General features: G+C 54.3%; 1 protein-coding gene across 1 annotated transcript in view; it reads left to right on the top strand.

The window, feature by feature from the left end:
• PLXNA4 (plexin A4) overlaps positions 1–18242 on the top strand; it is a 393937-nt gene that overhangs the window by 355329 nt on the left and 20366 nt on the right. The window contains exons 22-25 of the mRNA XM_079931118.1: positions 3589–3857; positions 5637–5703; positions 6576–6722; positions 11634–11793. Coding sequence (XP_079787244.1) covers positions 3589–3857; positions 5637–5703; positions 6576–6722; positions 11634–11793 — 643 coding nt within the window. The remainder of the gene's footprint in view (positions 1–3588; positions 3858–5636; positions 5704–6575; positions 6723–11633; positions 11794–18242) is intronic.

Raw genomic sequence — 18242 nt, 5'->3', positions numbered from 1 at the left:
TAGGCTACCAGGCCTCTCTTCTGTGACCGTCTGGTGCAGTCCGGGCATTTGGGTAAGGGGTTGCCCAGGCACTGATCACACACCTGTCCTTCAAAGACAGAGAGCAAACAGTAACCACACACCTCATTTTCCACCTATATCATTGCCTCCTAAACTCTAACCTATTGGGTTACAATGAACATTTACTATCCAGTTTTATACTCTCAGACTTCAACTAAATTATCGGACCGTCTGGTGAATAAAGAAAGTCTTGTTTCAGGGTGCCGTCTGCTTAGGCAGTAGGGTGCAAGTTACACAGGGGAACTGTTCTAGATACTCTCTACCAAGGCACTTCCCTCCATCCCCTCTTCCTGAAAGGGGGAGAAAATGCCTCCTCTCCACACCCAGCCACTGTGCCAATGCATTAGGCACCTTGGAAACTCTGGGGCAAGAGGGATCAGTGGAAACAGCCAATGGAGGAGAGGCAGCTAATAAAACTTCTGCTGTTGAAGCGCGCTCTGTGTGTGCCGAGCACTTTACATACATCATCTTACTTAATGTTCTTGAAACATTATGACATAGGCACTCATATTCTCATTTTATAGATGAGACAGTAGAGCCCGGAGGTGACAGGGCTTTCCTCCATGTATGAGTCTGTTAGTCTCTCTGATTCCAAACCCCATGCTGCTACAGGGATGCTCTTTCCCTGCAGATAGCTTCGCTAAACCTTCCTTCCCAGGGCCCTGAGCCTTGCTGCCCAGAAGGAGCGTGCAGCCAGGCCAGGGAGTCCAGAGCACATCCTCCTCCACTCCAGGTGCCACAAGCCAAGCCTGCACTTGGCTCCCCTGCCCTCGACGGACGGCCACCTGAGCTCCAGGAGGCCCTGCACGGGGCACTGCAGGGGGGACTCAGAGCTGGCCTTCAGTCACCTCCCAGGCCCAGGGGTAAGCCAGACAGGCCAAGGATGCGCAGGATGGACGGGCGCTCAGGAGCCAGGCAAGCTGGGGTTTGGCAGTCCTGCTGGCTGGCCTTGGGAAGCCATGGTAGCTTCCCTGAGAGGCTGTTAAAAGAGGGTCACGAGAAGGCTTCATTGGACCAACGTGTACAGTGTGCCAAGACTGTCGTTTGCCCATGGCGGGAGCCCAGGAAGTGGCATTGTCTCTTATTATCGGGACAAATTAGAGAAATGTCTTCTGAGAGGTCTGAAGGAGACGGGAGGTAAAACGGGTACGCCTACGTGGGAGGGGCTGTCTCGGAGTCAGGCGCTGGGCAGTAGGAGACAGACATCTGGGCAGATTGAGGCCCCACGCAGTGGCACAGTGAGGTGACCATGTCTCCCTGCTCTTCCCTCAAGAGCCGCCGTGGAGTGGGGGACTAGGGGGGCCAGGCAGGAGGCAAGCCAAGGCTGGAGACCTTGGGGAACCAGAGGGTCGCCAGGAGGGGCTGTGCTGAGCCTGGCGGAGCTGCCGGTGGCCTGGCCGGTACCACCCTGGCTCTGGTGAGCTCTGCTCTCTCCTGAGAACTGCCTGGAGAGGTACCAGCCTTCCGTGTACCAGCACAGCTGTGTACCAGCACAGCGGCAAAGGAAATGCAAACGGACCTGTTTTGGAAACATGCATGTTCCTGACCTGTGGGAGCTGCTGGTTCAATGCGAGTGTCTCTCTGAAGAGTTCAGGGGTCCCCCCACTGAAGGGGCCTTGAGACTGTTGGCCTCCCCAGTTTAAAATCTTCAGAGTGAAGCCGGTTGAAATTGCTGCCCTTCCGTAACTGGACTGTGATGGTGCTGAGGCTTTTCACGCATCTCGTTCCATGCTCTCAGGGGTCCCAAGAGGGGGCAGGACACAGTGCCAGCTGCCCAGGTCGTGGCCCGGTCTGACGCTTCTCTGTCTCGGGATCTGGGGAAGTTCCTTATCCTCGTGGGACCCTGGGGTAATAATGGCACCTACCTCGTAGGCTGTTGGGTGGGTTACATGGGTCAGTATTTCTGAAGCGTGTGGAACTGTGCTCGGCATAGAGTAAGGTCTGTATACATATTAACTGCAGTACCTTCATGTTGTTGATAAAGGAACTGAGTCTCCTAAGGGTCCTGCAGCTCATAAATGACTGTGATGAAGTTAATGCAAGCTCAGCGGACTCTGAAACTGTGTTCTTTACTGCTTCATACGGGACACTCCTTCCCAAGGACCTGGTGCATGTACTCTACCTGCCCCTGCCAGGGGGGACACATCCCTCAAGATGAGGCTTCGATGGTACCTCCTTTGGATGCCCCACCTCCCCCAGCATGCCACCTCCCACCAGATGCCCTGCTCCGTGTTCTCAGAGGGCCTTCCCTCCAGGGCAGAGGCCGTGCTTCATTTTTTAAGTGAACTTTTTGTTTTAATGGAAGTATACAGACAGAGCAATACACAAATTATCAGAACACAGCTCAGCGCATTTTCCCCGAGTGAACACAGCCATTAAGCCAGCTCACAGATCGAGAAGCAGAACATTACCAGCCTCCAAAAGTCCCCCTGTGCCCCTTTCCAGTCACAGCCGCCCCCAGAAAACCCTTTTTTTCCCATTGATGAATGTTAATTGTTTTTCTTAAATCTGGATTTAAATGGTATTGTCCAGTATGCTCTCTTTTGAGCGTGGCTTTTTTCTTTCAATATGTTTGCAAGATTCATCCCTGTTATTGTGAGTAGCAGTGGGTCCTTCATCCCTGTTGCTGTGCAGCATTTCATTGGGTGAATGCACCGCAGTTCCTGGAACCCTCCTATTGTTGCTGGACCTCTGGTTGTTTCCCATTTGGGGCATGACGCATGGTGCCGCTGTACCTATTCTCGTGCATCTCAGAGACGCATCCTCCGTGCACAGCTCAGTCGCTGGCTCATGTTGCTGAGTGGATGGTACACCCTTGTACCCTTGCACGGACCTCCCAGTGAACAGAAGATGCAGGCAGGAAGATAAAACCTTCTTCCCTCCCTTTCCCTGCATGGAGCAGGGTCTCAAAAGGAATTCCTAGGAAAACATCAGATGCTAGAGTTAGGGAGTGCCTGAGAGGCTCTTGGGCTTAAGCTTTCCCTTTTTTAGGTGAATGAACTTGGGCCCCCAGAGAAGTAAAGGGACTTGTCCAAGCTTATGTGGCGTGGGGATGTCAGAGTCCACGTGGAACCCAGAAGTCCTGACTCTGAGCCCACTGGTCTGTCAACAGGACCCCCAGGGCCAGAGACAGGTCAGCATTAGGTTAGCCAGAGGCCCAGGTTTGGTGATCCCCCAGCAAGGGTGTCACTCACAGCATCCCCAACCTCCTGGAGTCCCTCCTGGGACTGTGATGGTGGTCTCCAGTGGCGTGGGGTCCCCTTGTCAACGCCATGCTAATGATGACGTTTTCTCTGTCTCTAGAGACAGTGACCTGCCTCGTGGGCTGTGATGGAGGTTAGGTAGACACCACATGTGGCGCCTGGCTCTAGATAAGGACTTGGTGGCATCAGCCAGGTGGCCTGTCGTGGGTGAATGGGAGGATGGGAGGGTCAGCAGTGTGCACGGCCCACCCGGTGGGGTGTCCATGCGGCCTCGCCCCTCTCGGGCGGCAATTAAGACTCCCGCACCCCTGGGTCTCCCCTGCAGGTCCCGGGCTACCGGCAGGAGCGCGTGGAGAAAGGCCTGAAGCTCTTCGCTCAGCTCATCAACAACAAGGCGTTCCTGCTGTCCTTCATTCGCACGCTGGAGTCTCAGCGCAGCTTCTCCATGCGTGACCGCGGCAACGTGGCCTCGCTCATCATGACGGTGCTGCAGAGCAAGCTGGAGTACGCCACTGACGTGCTGAAGCAGCTGCTGGCTGACCTCATAGACAAGAACCTGGAGAGCAAGAACCATCCCAAGCTGCTGCTCAGGAGGTAGGGGTGCGGCCCCGGGGTGTCCGACCCAGCCCAGCGCACCGGCCTGGCCCTCCTGCCCTCAGGGAGACCAGGGCAGGGCTCCCCGGAGCAGCCAAGCCCCCCCAAGGTCAGGTACTGACCTGGCCAGAGGCCAGGGTGCACCCCACGCCCTCTTAGAAGAACCTGTCCATCATGTTGGTGCCTCTGACTCAACCACGGCCCATCTGCTCACCCCGTGGTTTTTCTTCTGCCCCTAAATCCACTTTCCATTCTCCTCCCTCTGCTCTAACCCTCCCCTGATTTGACCCTCTCTATCAGAGGTTTTCTCTTGGGCACTCTTCAGAGGTCATCTTTCCATCCCCTCACCTTATCTAAGTCAGAGCCTGAATCAGGACAGACACCTCAGGGCCTCTCTGGGAACCCACCTCACCATCTCAAGTTGGGAAACTTTAGCCCCTGCAGCTCTCACTGCTGTCTGGTAACAGGAGAAGCAGCATCACCCGGGAGGTTGTTGGAAAGGCAGAATCTCAGGTGCCACCCCACACCTACTAGATGAGAATCAGCATTTTAGCGAGAAACCTAGGGGATCTGAATGTGTAGTGAAGTTTGAAAAGCACTGGTCCAGTCTGTGTTTGAATTAAAGGTCTTTCGCGGCAACTTGCCTGATGCAACACAGCAAGTATTTCCTGGCACCTGCTCTGGGCTCTGCCCGGGTCCAGGGTCCACCTCTCAACACCGTGGGATGCCTCATCCTTGACACTGTTGAAATCTGCATGGTCACGTGTGCAGAAATAACCATATACCGTGGCTTTGCCTTCTACGAAATCGAGACCCTCTGCCTCTGTCTACGCTGCCATTCAAATTGTTCATGTACCTGAAGGCCATTGCAACCAAAAGTGTCCTTTGGTTTGTAATGCTGCTGTGGTGTTTGCACTTCCAAAGTAAAAGAATAAGTGGGTTTGCGTAGCAGCATGAAAGATGCAAATTAGACTCAAGAATGAACTCCCTGTCATTGCAAATAAAACGCTAGAAAGGTTCCCAGGAGAAGTTCCAAAGTGCATGGAAGCCTTTTAAACAGGACAATTTGGGCGTCTCTTGGAATGAGCTGGGTATCCAGCTCCATGTTACCACCTACTCTGGGAGTCTTTAGCTTAGGCGATGGGCTCAGTCTAGTCTATCTGGCCTTTCTCCATGACCCTCTTCCCCTGCCACCTTCTTTTCTATCCCTTGCCAAATGAGTATCTCCCAGATTTTCTTTTCTTTTCTTTTCTTTTCTTTTCTTACCCCAAGGAACACACCTATCCTATAAAGTTCTCTAAGGCTATCACCAGTGTGGTAGCTATGAGCCACACGTGACTATTTAACTCTAAGTTAATTTAAAGTAAATAAACAGTTTAGCTCCTCAGATGCACTCGCCGCATTTCAGGTGCTCAGTAGGTATCTGTGGCTGGCGGCTACCATGCTGGACAACACAAAGTGCTACTGGGCTATTTCATCCACCCCGAAAGTGCTCTCGGACAATTGGACGGGGCTGCCCTAACGCGTTCTCACAGAAACTCACCCGGGAGCCTGCGCACAGAAGGTCATCTCCCCGCTTGGCAGGCAAAGCTTGTCTTATCATTATGGTGTGTCTAGGAGTCCAGGGAACTCAGGTATCCCTCAGGGTCTTAAGATTTGGCCTGAAAGCCTTAAGCAGCAAGAGCCGTGCAGATCCCCCTGCCCTCCCAGCCCCTGAGGTCTGACCAGCTGCCTCTGTCTTTGTCTTGCCCTGCTGGGTCCCTCTGTGACTGGTGCCAGGACTGAGTCGGTGGCTGAGAAGATGTTGACCAATTGGTTTACTTTCCTGCTCTACAAGTTCCTCAAGGTATGATTGGATTCTGGGGGATCTCTGGGCCTACCTCAGTTTCCCCACCAGCCTGGGAATGAACCAGCATCCCCCCTATTTCCTCCACGGCCCACAAGTCCACAGATGCTGGGGCCTAGCTCCTAGAACCCCGCCAAGAAATGTAGTTTCCCTTATCATGGAGGGGACAGGCTCCTGACCATCTCAGGAGACAGAGACCCACGGTCAGGCCTGGCTTGAGAGGCACGGTCCCCACAGGCCGCTCTCTCACAGGTGAGGGGAGATGAGCTTCTGAGAAGACCCTGCATTCCCTTTTTTCCCTCTTGCTCTCCTCCTGCCCCTCCAGCCCGAGACTTATTGAGGCTGACGAGGGTCCTGGGCAGGTCCAGGAGCGCGTGTGGCGGTAGATAAGCCGAGGACGTGCCTGGGAGGTGGAAGAGCTGCTCGGCCTCCAATTACTAACTTGTTTTCTAAGGAGTTCACTCCACCGAGGACTGACCTCTGTCCCTCTCTCTTTTTTTTTTATATATATATCTTTATTGGAGTATAATTGCTTTACAATGGTGTGTTAGTTTCTGCTGTATAACAGAGTGAATCAGCTATATGTATACATGTATCCCCATATCCCCTCCCTCTTGCGTCTCCCTCCCTCCCTCCCTCTCCCACCCCTCCAGGACCTCTGTCTCTTGATGGGGCTGCCGAGAAAGCAGGGTGGAGTGAGGGCGGGGAGAGGGGCAGAGAGGGGGCCGGGGAGATGAAAAGAGAGCTCAAGAATGGCAGTGGGAGGGAGCAGGAGAAGAGAACTATAACTGAGGAGTGGAAAGCAGCCCTTCGGAGAGGCAGAGGCTGGGGGAGGCCGGGCTCCGCACAGCATGACTCTCCTCCGTGTCCAGGAGTGCGCCGGCGAGCCCCTCTTCTCCCTGTTCTGCGCCATCAAGCAGCAGATGGAGAAGGGGCCCATTGACGCCATCACGGGCGAGGCCCGCTACTCTCTGAGCGAGGACAAGCTCATCCGCCAGCAGATCGACTACAAGACCCTGGTAAGCCAGCCTCCCAGCTCCTCCCCGTGGCTCTGGTGGCTGGGTTCTGGCCCTGCGCAGCCCCGGCCCAGCCGAAGGGATGGTGGAAATGCTGACGACCATCCTCTCTAACGCCACTGCTCTCAGCCACCTCTCTGGGTGCCCACTGCACGGGGCCAGCCTGGTGTTCCACCTGTGCTAGTCACTCCATCTGAGCCGGTCACCCCGGCTTCCTTGTCCTAACATGCCAGGGCAGCTGGATTTGAGGACCGGTGGCTCAGACACACCCGAGCAACAGCAGGAGACCAGTGTGCTTTCAGGCCGGCGCACTGGATTGTGGGGCAGTCACCCCTTGCCGGCAGCTGGCTGACTGATCCCAGGGAATGAACTCCTTCTCAGCGGTTCTCCCGGTGGAGAACCCACGCTTCACAGACCAGTTCCAAGCAGGTAGCATGTAGAGCACGAAAGAGGGGAAGCCAGAAATGGTTGCTCGTGGTTCTGAAGGTCGCACCTACATGACCCGAGCTGTAGGATGGGAGGCCAGGCTGGCCTAGCGGTTTAAGGTGTTTGTCCAGGGAACAGGGGGATCCCCTCAGTCAAGGTTCCACTCCCTTTCCTGCCAGAAACAGGCGTCCTAGGAGGCAGCAAAGCTCAGCATTTAGGCGCGCGGGGTTTGGAGTGGGGCAGAGCTGGACTGGAGCTGTGACTCCTCCTGACCAGCTGGGGGATTCGGGGCTTAATCTCTCCAAGTTTGGGTTTTGTTTTTTTAATCTGAAAAAAAAAAAACAGGGATAATATTAAAAGAGGGATGACAGCATTTAGCCCCCGAAGGTGTCCAGAAGATGGAGTGGGATCTGGTGTACAAAGCTGTGAGCCCAAGGTCAGCCCACTGCTGCCTCACGGGGGCTCTGCTTCCTCTTTCCCGCCATGACTGTCCGCTGGTGCCCACTGTCTCTCCAGGCGGGAGAGCTCACTCTTGGGCTTTTCTTGGAGAGAGTTGTGACCTCCCACCAGATCTTTTCCAGGAAAGAGAAGAGGAGGTAGAAGAAAGGAGTGAGAAAACAAGATAAAAGATAAATGTGGAGGGTGGTACGTGGGTGGAGCCCAAGAATGGAGGTGGAAGAGACAGCAATGGTGTTAAAGAGGACAGAGAATAGATGGGATTTAAAATGCAGTCATTGGGAAGTGAGACACATGACAGGCCAAGGCATGGCAGAGCCCGGCAGGGGCCGCGAGCCGAGGATGAATCCCAGACCCCGAGGCCAGCTGGGGAGACATCCCTGCCACTCTGAATAAAGCCAGTCCTGCTGGCTGGGCGTGATGCGACCGTGATGCACCTGTCCCACTCCATCCTCGGAGGGCCCTGGGAATCCCACCAGGCATCTCAGCAGATTTGCCGGGATTGGCTCAGTTGACGAGGCTTTGAGGCAGCAGGGTGAGTGAGGACCCTGCTTCTTTGCAGTCGTGGTCTGCTCCAGAGGAGAGAGTTAGAGGCTCTGATTAAAATGGGAAAGGAAGGACTTCCCTGGTGGCGCAGTGGTTGAGAGTCTGCCTGCAGATGCAGGGGACACGGGTTCGTGCCCCAGTTCGGGAAGATCCCACGTGCCGTGAAGCGGCTGGGCCCGTGAGCCATGGCCGCTGAGCCTGCGCGTCCGCAGCCTGTGCTCCGCAACGGGAGAGGCCACAACAGTGAGAGGCCCGCGTACTGCAAATAAATAAATAAATGGGAAAGGAAAAAAAAAAACCTTCCAAAAATAGAGACCAGGATAGATTTCTTAATGAGCTAGAACTACTGTTGAAATGTCTGCTGCCTGGTCTCTCCCTCTCTTTCCCATTTCATCAGCGGCTCCCCAGTATTGAATCCAACACGGTTGTAATAACACTCTGTCCCCAAATTGCAGCATCCTTTATTCCAGAGGCCAAACTACTGTTAGCACACCCGGCCTGGTTGCAGATGACTTCAAGAGAATGTGAGGAAATTGGAGTGGGTCAGGGACGCGCATCCATTTGAGGTGGAAAGAGTTGGGGAAGAGGCACCGTGAGGAAAGGGGAAGGAAATTACAGTTGTCTTGCTTGGAGAAGAAATGGCTGTGGGGAGGTTTCATAGCCATCCTCAGGCCTGTGAAAGGAACCCCCCGACGTGGAAGGGGGAGCAGCCCGGTGGTGGTGAGGAGGGGCCAGGAAGAAAGTGTGTTAGCAGCAGACAGGGCTGACCCGAGACTCCAAGATGAAGGGGTCAGAAAAAGACAGGGTGGCCTGCAATTCAGCACTGGTTGGAGGAGCCCAGGGTACTTTGGGCCAACTGACGGTAACCTTGTGCTGGGCGGAAAGGGTAACCACAAAGAGTGAGACAGGTGCTGAGAGGCTCAGCCAGTATCACTTGACAGTCAGATGCACCACGTACGTGTAGAGTGATTAATTAGATTGAATTTGGACTAGCATGGCCGTGGGGCCTGCTGCTGGGCGTGCCCAAGGGCATAAACTGGGAGCTGCTAGAGTGCTAGGTGTTCCCCTGTGATCCTGCCTGAATGCAGAGTCTCAGACCCTATCCTCGACCTCCTGAGTCAGAATGTGCGTTTTCACAAAACCCCTTTAGTGATTCTATTCACAGGAAAGTTGGAGAAGCACTGACCTAGCAGAACAAACCCCAGGCAGCTGCTCTGAAAAAGCCAAGAGACCTGGGCATGGGGCTGGGGCTTGGCCAGCGGCCAGGGAACCCCGTCCCCCCGTGGGGCCACTGCTGCTTCTCCGGATGCCCTGAAGCAGCCACAGAGTTGTTCTCATGGGCCCACCATGAACCCCAGGGGCAAGCAGAAATGTCAGGGGGGCATGCTCAGGTGGCAGCCCCCGCTTCATGGTCTCACAGCCCAGAAAAAGCTGTGATGCTGCCTGAGGGAGGCCAGGCTCCACCACCACCACCACTGGCCCAGAGCTCAGGACCCCAGGGCAGCAGCAAGTACTAGGCTGTGCTTGGCCACGGAGCGGGGCTGGGAGGGGTCCCGGAAGGCTCTTAGGAGGCAGGGAATGGCCGGGAGAGGGCACACAGGAGGAGCACGTGGTCCAGAGTTCCTTCCAGCATTGTTTTCGGTTTAAAACATTTTGAGGGTGACAGTTCGGTTTTATAGATTTAGGAGGTTCTCTTCTTAATGGAATGAGCATGTTCCCATGGGAGCTCACAGCAGTCTGGTCGCTAATGAAAGGCAGGCGTCCAGGGGCCAGGGTTCTGACTGCCGCCACGTGGACCAGAAACGGGTGGGGATGGGCAGAAGGCTGTCGTCTGGATCTGCAGACCAGATGTACGGTGGGGAAATGGTTGGCGGGGGAGGCGGTACAGTGAAGGTTCTGAGAAGGGAGCGCACAGAGGGCGCAGGCAGCAGGGTCAGACGGGCTGCAGAACCCGGGTCGGCGCGGCCATCTGGCAGCACCTGGGACCCACAGCGCCCACCCGCATCCACTCTGGTCCACCCAAAGACCCCACGATCTCACCACGGAGAGAGAGCCCACGCTGAGGACGGCAAGAGAAGCAAAACTGTTAGAAATGGCCCAGAACTTTTTTTTTTTAATAAATTTATTTACTTATTTATTTTTGGCTGTGTTGGGTCCTCGCCACTGCACGTGGGCTTTCTTTTCAGTCGTGGCGAGCGGGGGCTGCTCTTTGTTGCGGTGCGCAGGCTTCTCATTGTGGTGGCTTCTCTTGTTGCGGAGCACGGGCTTCAGTAGTTGTGGCACAGGGGCTCAGTAGCTGTGGCTCAAGGACTCTAGAGCGCAGGCTCAGTAGTTGTGGTGCACGGGCTTAGCTGCTCCGCAGCATGTGGGATCTTCCCGGACCAGGGCTGGAACCCATGTCCCCTGCATCGGCAGGCGGACTTTTAACCACTGCGCCACCAGGTAAACCCTGGTCCAGAACTTTTTAAAGGAAAAAATATAGTTTGGTGCATTAGGCAGAATCTTAACTTATCTGACTAATTCCAAAAAGAGAAATGGAGGTCCTGAGCCAGGGTGGCCTCTTCCCCTAATACCAGGTTTCAGGTTTGGAGCCAGGAAGGGCTGTCAGGTGGCCTGAACTTGCAGTTTTTTAAAGGGCACCTTTTTTTTTTTTTTTGTGGTACGCGGGCCTCTCACTGTTGTGGCCTCTCCCGTTGCGGAGCACAGGCTGCGGACACGTAGGCTCAGCGGCCATGGCTCACGGGCCCAGCCGCTCCGCGGCATGTGGGATCTTCCCGGACCGGGGCACGAACCCGTGTCCCCTGCATCAGCAGGCGGACTCTCAACCACTGCGCCACCAGGGAAGCCCTAAAGGGCACCTTTTTATTTTTAAAGAACACGCTAAGCTTCTTACAGATTCTCCAACCTCTGATCAGCCCAGAACCCTCACAAAAATCGAAGCACATGAAATCTTTGGAGAAAGGAGCCAGATTCCCATTAGTGTGGGTGTGTGTATGGGACAGAGTAATGAGAAAGACAGACAGACACACAGGGATGGGGGCTGGGGGTTTCAGAGGTGGGCGAGGGTCTGGGTGTGCTGCTGAGATGCTGCCTAGTGAGTGTGTGTGTGTGTGTGTGCGTGCGTGTGAGAGAGAGAGAGAGGGGTGGCAGGGGGACATGCAGTAGTGTCCATTCTCTGACACGTTGCCCCTCATTGCCCCCTCCTGCTTGGACATTTTTCCCTGTGATAAATCAGGATTTTAATGGAGTCTCTCGTGAAGAGTGAAATATGGAGCTCCTACTCCTGCAGTGATGCTGAAGCTGTACCGCTTTCCTGCTGCTTGTGGGGACGGGAAGGGTAGAGGGCTTGGCTGGGGTCGCCCCGCCCCTGTCCAGTCCAACCTGCCGAGGCGGAGCCAGTCAGGATAGGACTGCGGGATGCGGCTGGCGTTCCCAGGGCTCTCCATGCTGCCCTCCCCACTCACCGCCTCTCCCCACCGCCCGCAGGTCCTGAGTTGTGTCAACCCAGACAATGCCAACAGCCCTGAGGTCCCAGTGAAGATCCTCAACTGCGACACCATTACTCAGGTCAAGGAGAAGATTCTGGACGCCATCTTCAAGAATGTGCCCTGCTCCCACCGGCCCAAGGCTGCAGACATGGACCTGGGTGAGTAGGGCCGCCCACCCAGGAGGCTGTGCTGTGACTGCTTGGAAGCCCCTCTTACTGACCAGTGGAGCCAGGGTGCAGGGAGCAGGCGTGCACGGCCCCCAGGAGCCCAGGAGGTGCACCTTCATGGCCACTTAGTGAGCAGTAAGCAGAGGGGGGACCACAGTCTGCTGGTGATCTGACTGCCTCTGGGATCTTTTGAGTAGCCGAGGGGTGGGAGTGGAGGTGTCACATCGGCAGTGAAGAGGATTTAGTCTGAATCTGTGTGGCCCAAGGTCTTGCCACTACCTGCGTCGTGCCCCCAGGCCCTTCCCGTCGCCTCTGTTCTGTGCCTCTAATTTTTGCTGACTACCGAAGGCAAGAGGGATCTGGGTCAGTGATGGAGGATGGAGAGAAAGGATAGAGAAAAATGAGCTATGACAGCCTACTGGGGAGTAGGATGACATTTTATTTGAATGTTCCACGAATAGATCGCATAGCCTATATAAACAAGGGATGCCACTTAGGGCCAGCTGTCCTTGGATCCCGTTATGGCTTGCCCGAGTGTTTAATAAGATGTCGTCCTGGGGAAATCCTAGTGGGGAGCCCCAAGCTCCAGAGAGGCCGGGGCTGAGGAGAGGCAGTGTGGCATTGTGGATCAGCACCAAACATGCCTGGGTTTGAGTCCTGGTTCCACCAAGTCCTAGCTGTGTGGCCTTGGTCTAGTTACTTAGCCTTTCTGTGCCTTAGTTTCCTTGCCTATAAAATGGAGATTAATAATAGTGCCTGCCTCACTGTAAGAATGAAAGGAGATGATGCAGTAAAAGCCTCTGATGCACTGTCTGGCCCATAGTACGTACTCAGTATTGGCTGCTGCTGTTACTGATTATGAAGATAATAGTGGTAAGGAAACGGTATGTGTCTGTTTGTTGGTCCTGGGCCTGGAGGAAAAGGTGTTTTTGTGTGTATGTGGTTGGGTCTGGAGACTGGTGGAAACATAGAGGTGGGAGGACCTCCAGAGGCCCCTAATCCATCCATCTGGCCTCTCTAAGCTGGCTTCAGCTAAGCCATCCAAGACAGATGGGCGTCTGTGCTATTTTCTAAACTCCACAGGGAATTTGATCCCCTCCCAGTGCCTCGCCCCACCTGCCCCCAAATTCTGATGCCTAAAGACTCAGGATCAGGAATTTCTGCTCACTCACCTCAATTCTTACTGCTTCCCTTCCCCCATCTCCTCCTGGCTGGCTGTTGGCGGGATGTGTTTGGCCCTGTGCCTGGAGCTGCATGGCCCCAGGGAGAGAGACGGGCTGAGCATGTGCTCCCGTTCACTTTGGAGGTGTCTCTGTATATGTTGTTTCTAGGACCAAGAGGAAGCAGCTGTGAGAGTCTGCAGTGGGGGGGGGGGTGGTGTTGGGCGAGGGTGTCCATGTGTGTCCCGGGCACTGGTCCCTACAGTTGGAGTGGGCATTTGTGTCTGTATGCGGGTGATTCTGCTGCCGTGAACGTCCCACAGACTGATGGAGCCAAGGGCTCACTTACAGAACCAGTGCAAGAGAAAACAGTTCCTGGGAAGGAAGACCCCTGTGTTTCCAACCCCCAAACAATTAAGTGGGCTACTCCATAATGGGTCTCCCAGGGAGAGTTGAATTCACTAGGGTAACCAGGTAGCACTCACCATGCCTTTTGTTCATCTGTGGGAGCCATGGCAGGGTCCACCCTCGGCTTTTCAAAGTCATTATCTGCAAAATGGGTGGGTGGGAGGAGAGCCCTGGCCTAGCGGGGCCAAGAGGAGGAGCTGTTATAAGAACCTGTATCTTTATGCCGAAGGTGTTTGGAGAGCTCACGGTTGCGGGTGCATGTAGAATTGTGCGCTTCTGGTGCTTGGGAATGGGGTGACCTCCCATGGGGGAGAGAGACCACGTCATGGCTGGTGGATGCTGCTCAAGACCAGCCCTCCCCACCTGGAAGCCACACACCCAGAGCTTGGGAGAGGAAGGGGCTGCTTTTTAACTTCAGAACATTTGCTGGGTTCTAGCCCAGCAGAGCATCATTAATGAAAGGATGTGATGTATCTGGAGTGAAGGCAGCAGTGTCCAGAGCAGTCACGGCCACTTCCTGCTGTCCAGTTCCTGCTGTCCACTTCCTGCCATCCACTTCCTGCCGCCCACCTCCTGCCATCCACTTCCTGCTGTCCACTTCCTGCCGTCCACCTCCTGCCATCCACTTCCTGCTGTCCACTTCCTGCCATCCACTTCCTGCTGTCCACTTCCTGCCACCCATCTCCTGCTGTCCACTTCCTGCCATCCACTTCCTGCCACCCACCTCCTGCTGTCCACCTCCTGCCCTCCACTTCCTGCTGTCCACCATGAGTGAAGGAAGCTTGAGGGCTGAGCAGCAACCAGGACCCGCCTGAGAGCTGCTACTCTCTTAAGCTAGAGGCTGCTCAGGCCAGGGGCTGGGCCTCCAGTGACACAGTGCTCGCCAGGTCCCAAGAGGACAAAGGACCTACCTTTCCCATCATAGGAGCTGCTGGGGAGGATGGAGGGGCCACCCCGGAGGCACGAGGCCTCACAGCAGGGAGGGTAAAGGGGAGAAGCCAAAGAAAGGAGGCAGTTTGAGTCTCAGGGCCCCATCCTTCTGGGGAAGGGGAGTCATACTGAACTTCTCACAAAGGCCTCCCATGATGGGTGCTCTTCTGAGGAATTTCCTTCTTTTGTATTAAGTCCAGGGTCTGGAGCTGCTCCCACAACTCTGGTCTTCTTTCTACCAAAGCCAGATAACAAAGAAAATGGAGCCTCCTCCGAGACCCAAATGCTTCTTCCACAAGGTTTGATTTGACTCAGTTGCATGGCCCCCAAGGAGAGAGAGAGGCAAGGCGAGTTTTTCCCATCATGTAGGTGAAAGTGCTTTGAAAGCAGTTTACAAATATAAGGTGTGATTATAATCAAAAATTAATCTATGCCAAAGGGACACATAGCACATAGGCACGGAGAAGACTCTGAGCCACATGTGTTGACAGAGGCAAGACAGCCAAGCATCCCCCCTCCACCTCACTTCCCCCCCATGCCTCCTCCTCCTGTAGCTGAGGGCATTGGGCAAAGACTGCCTTCCCCCTCCTGATGCCCAGCCCCTGGAAAGGCGAGGACATCTGTCCCAGGCCAGCTCAGAAAGAAGCAAAGGCATTTTAAGCTGCCTCTGTAATTGCCCCAAGTAAATCCAGCCCCAACCCCTCCCCCTGCCTTTCATCATCAGTGGTGCCTGGCCTGGCCTAGCCCCTCATTCCTGACACTTCTATTCATTGCTCCTCTGACTGAAGCTCTCCCACGCCACCCCCTCTACCCCTTCACCTGCTTTTCCGGGCATTAAAGAGCCAAGATGGGGAGCTGTATTAGCCAGGGTTCTCCAGAGAAACAGAACCAATAGGATATGTTTACACAGAGAAAGATTTATTTGAAGGAATTGGCTCATGCAGTTATGGAGGACTTAATAATAGACTAGGAGGAGTCTGTTTGGGCTACCGTAGCAGAATACCATAGACTGGCTGGCTTAGAAACAACAGAAATTTATTTCTCACAGCTCTGGAGGCTGAGAAGTCCAAGATCAAGGTGTCGGCAGACTCAGTGTCTGGCGAGAGCCCACTTTCTGGTTCATAGATGGCCGTCTTCTTGCTGGGACCATACATGGCAGAAAGAGGGCAAGGGAGCTCTCTGGGGTCCTTTTTATAAGGGCACTAATCCCATTCATGAGGGCTCCACCCTCATGATCTGATCACCTTCCAAAGGTCCCCACCTCCAAATGCCATCACATTGGGGGTTAAGATTCAACATGTGAATTTTGGGGGTGACACAAACATTCAGTGTCTAGCGTGGAGGCTAGCATGTCCAAAATCTACAGGGTAGGCCAGCAGGCTGGAGACCCAGGGAAGAGCCATGTTGCAGTTCAAGTCCAAAGGCAGCTGCTGCAGAATTCCCTCTTGCTCAGGGGAGGTCAATCTTTTGTTCTACCCAGGCCTTCACCTAATTAGATGAGGTCCACCTACATTATGGAGGGCAATTCGCTTTACTCAAAGCCCATCCATTTAAATATTAATGTCATCCAAAAATACCCTCATGGAAACATCCAGAATAATTTTTGACCACCTATCTGGGCACTGTGGCCCAGACAAGTTCACACATAAAACTAACCATTGTAAGAGCCAAAGTGAAGGACACAGAACTTGCCTTTCTTTCAGTCTGTTGGAATCTAGGGAAGGAAAGATATCCCAGGCAGGAGTTAGGGACTGCGCTGGGGCAGGTGGGCCTTGGGAGTTTTCAAAGCCCAGTGCGAGGGGCTCCCTGCTCTGCTATATGTGAGGCTGTCCTCACCAAGCTGATGCCCCTTTCCACGCACAGGTATCGGGTAAGCTGATGCCCCTTTCCACGCACAGGTATCGGGTATAGGTACCCCCTTACACCACCAAACGCTTCGACCAACATATCATAAGAGCCTGCCCTGGGGCAAGCTCTGTGCCAGGCACAGAGGGACCAACGTGACTAGGAGTTCCTCATTGCTTCGCACAGTAGCAGGAGGCTGGACACTTGTCTTTCTGAGCCAAGGGACTCTTTGTTTCCTCCCTTCACTCCCCAGAGGAAATAACTGATGTCATTCTGTTCTACTGCACAGAAGACTCTGCAGCTCAGAGAGGCACAGAGCCTGGGCCCTGGTCACACAGCAGGGAGGTGGAGAGAACATCCATTCCCTTTCCACGCAGGCTCCTCCACAGGCCGTGACCTCCAGAGATTCCTCTGGTTTAAAGCAAATGCCCCATCAATAGCCCCGGAACTACGCCACCCCTTCTGTCTGAAAGGGTATATTTTTTGAAATAAGTAATTCCTGTATGCAATAAAAAGATACACTATCTTCTGAGTGAAATATAGAGTTCACAGCAGCTGCCGCCCCAGTTTGCATTTTCCACTGCACCTGATGGGAAGGACAGATAAAGATAATGGGATTTTTTTTCTTTTTTATTTCACCTCCCTCTCTCCCTGGAAGGTGGAAGTGTAACAAATTGGATTGTGAGTGTGTCTGTCCTTTGTGCTTGGAGCCTGGAGCAGGGCACGGGGCTGCGGGCAGAGCTTCCGAGGGAGGTCAGAGCCAGCAGTTTTCCCTAGATGCCTTGCATATGAATACCTGGGTCACCTTTCCTACCTAGGTCACCTTTCTTCCTTCCCACCGCCCACCCCCTGCCTCTTGAACTCTTCTTTGACACAGCACACCACCCTGGAGCGCCACCAGAGCCGCCTCCACATGATTCCATATTCAAGAACATCCACTAAGCTCTAGCTTACCTCTCTTAAATCGAGTAGCAGAGCACAGTCTGCTTTTCCCTTTAGCTCTCCGGACTTCCCTGAATAGCGACAACTAGCCGGTGCACGGCTCTTCACAGTTTACAACGACCCAAGGCTTTGAAAGCAGACAGCACCGTTCAATTTAGGAATTTCTTCTTTTAAGCACCACGTTTCCTACTTCGATTATTTTGTATTTTAGAACTTGCTCTCACCACAAAATTATACCTTTTTTATTTTTATTTTTTTAGAAGTTTATTAATTAATTTATTTTTTCTGTGTTGGGTCTTTGTTTCTGTGCAAGGGCTTTCTCTAGTTGTGGCAAGCGGTGGCCACTCTTCGTCGCAGTGCGCAGGCCTCTCACTATCGCGGCCTCTCTTGTTACGGAGCACAGGCTCCAGACGCGCAGGCTCAGTAATTGTGGCTCACGGGCCTAGTTGCTCCGCGGCATGTGGGCTCCTCCCAGACCAGGGATCGAACCCGTGTCCCCTGCATTAGCAGGCAGATTCTCAACCACTGCGCCACCAGGGAAGCCCTATACCTTTTTAAAATAAACCATATTTAGGTGGTCCCCCCTCCCATTCCTGAGTCAGTTTCCCGACTGTTTGCAGTGACACTGATTCTGTCCCAGCTCTTTTCTGATGCCGCTCCCGCACTTGAGAGCGGCAGGTTGCCGAGGGTGTCTGGGATGTCTGTCTCCTTGGGGCTCACCTGCCGACAGGTGTGCGGCGGTAGAGTCGTGTCTCCTCCTCCAGCCTTCTGCTCGGGACCCTGGTTTGGGAGGTCAAGAGGACCCTGTGCAGGCTGGTGAGACTCTGCTCAGCGCCCCACAGGGAGGAATGGTGGCCTGGGGTGGGAGGGCAGACAGCTGGCTCTGAAATTGGTTCCTTGTGGATCAGTGGGGTTGACTCGGCCAGTTCTAACAAGCCTGGTGGGCGCCTCCTTCCCCCCTCATCCCTCCAGGTCAGTCCCTCCTAAAGCTTCCTTTGATGGGTTTGAGGAGAGATGGGCTAGACTGGGGGCAGGGCGGGCAGAGGTTTGTTGCTGCAGAGCCTTAAGTGTCCTCAGCCTGGGGTGAGATGCTATACTTGTGCGTGTGTGCGTGTGTGTGTACGCACATGTGTGTGCCCGTGCACCCACCTGCAT

This window comes from Stenella coeruleoalba, assembly GCF_951394435.1.
Source record: "Stenella coeruleoalba genome assembly, chromosome: 9".
Classification (NCBI taxonomy): Eukaryota; Metazoa; Chordata; class Mammalia; order Artiodactyla; family Delphinidae; genus Stenella; species Stenella coeruleoalba.
This window is presented reverse-complemented; position numbering and strand designations above follow the sequence as displayed.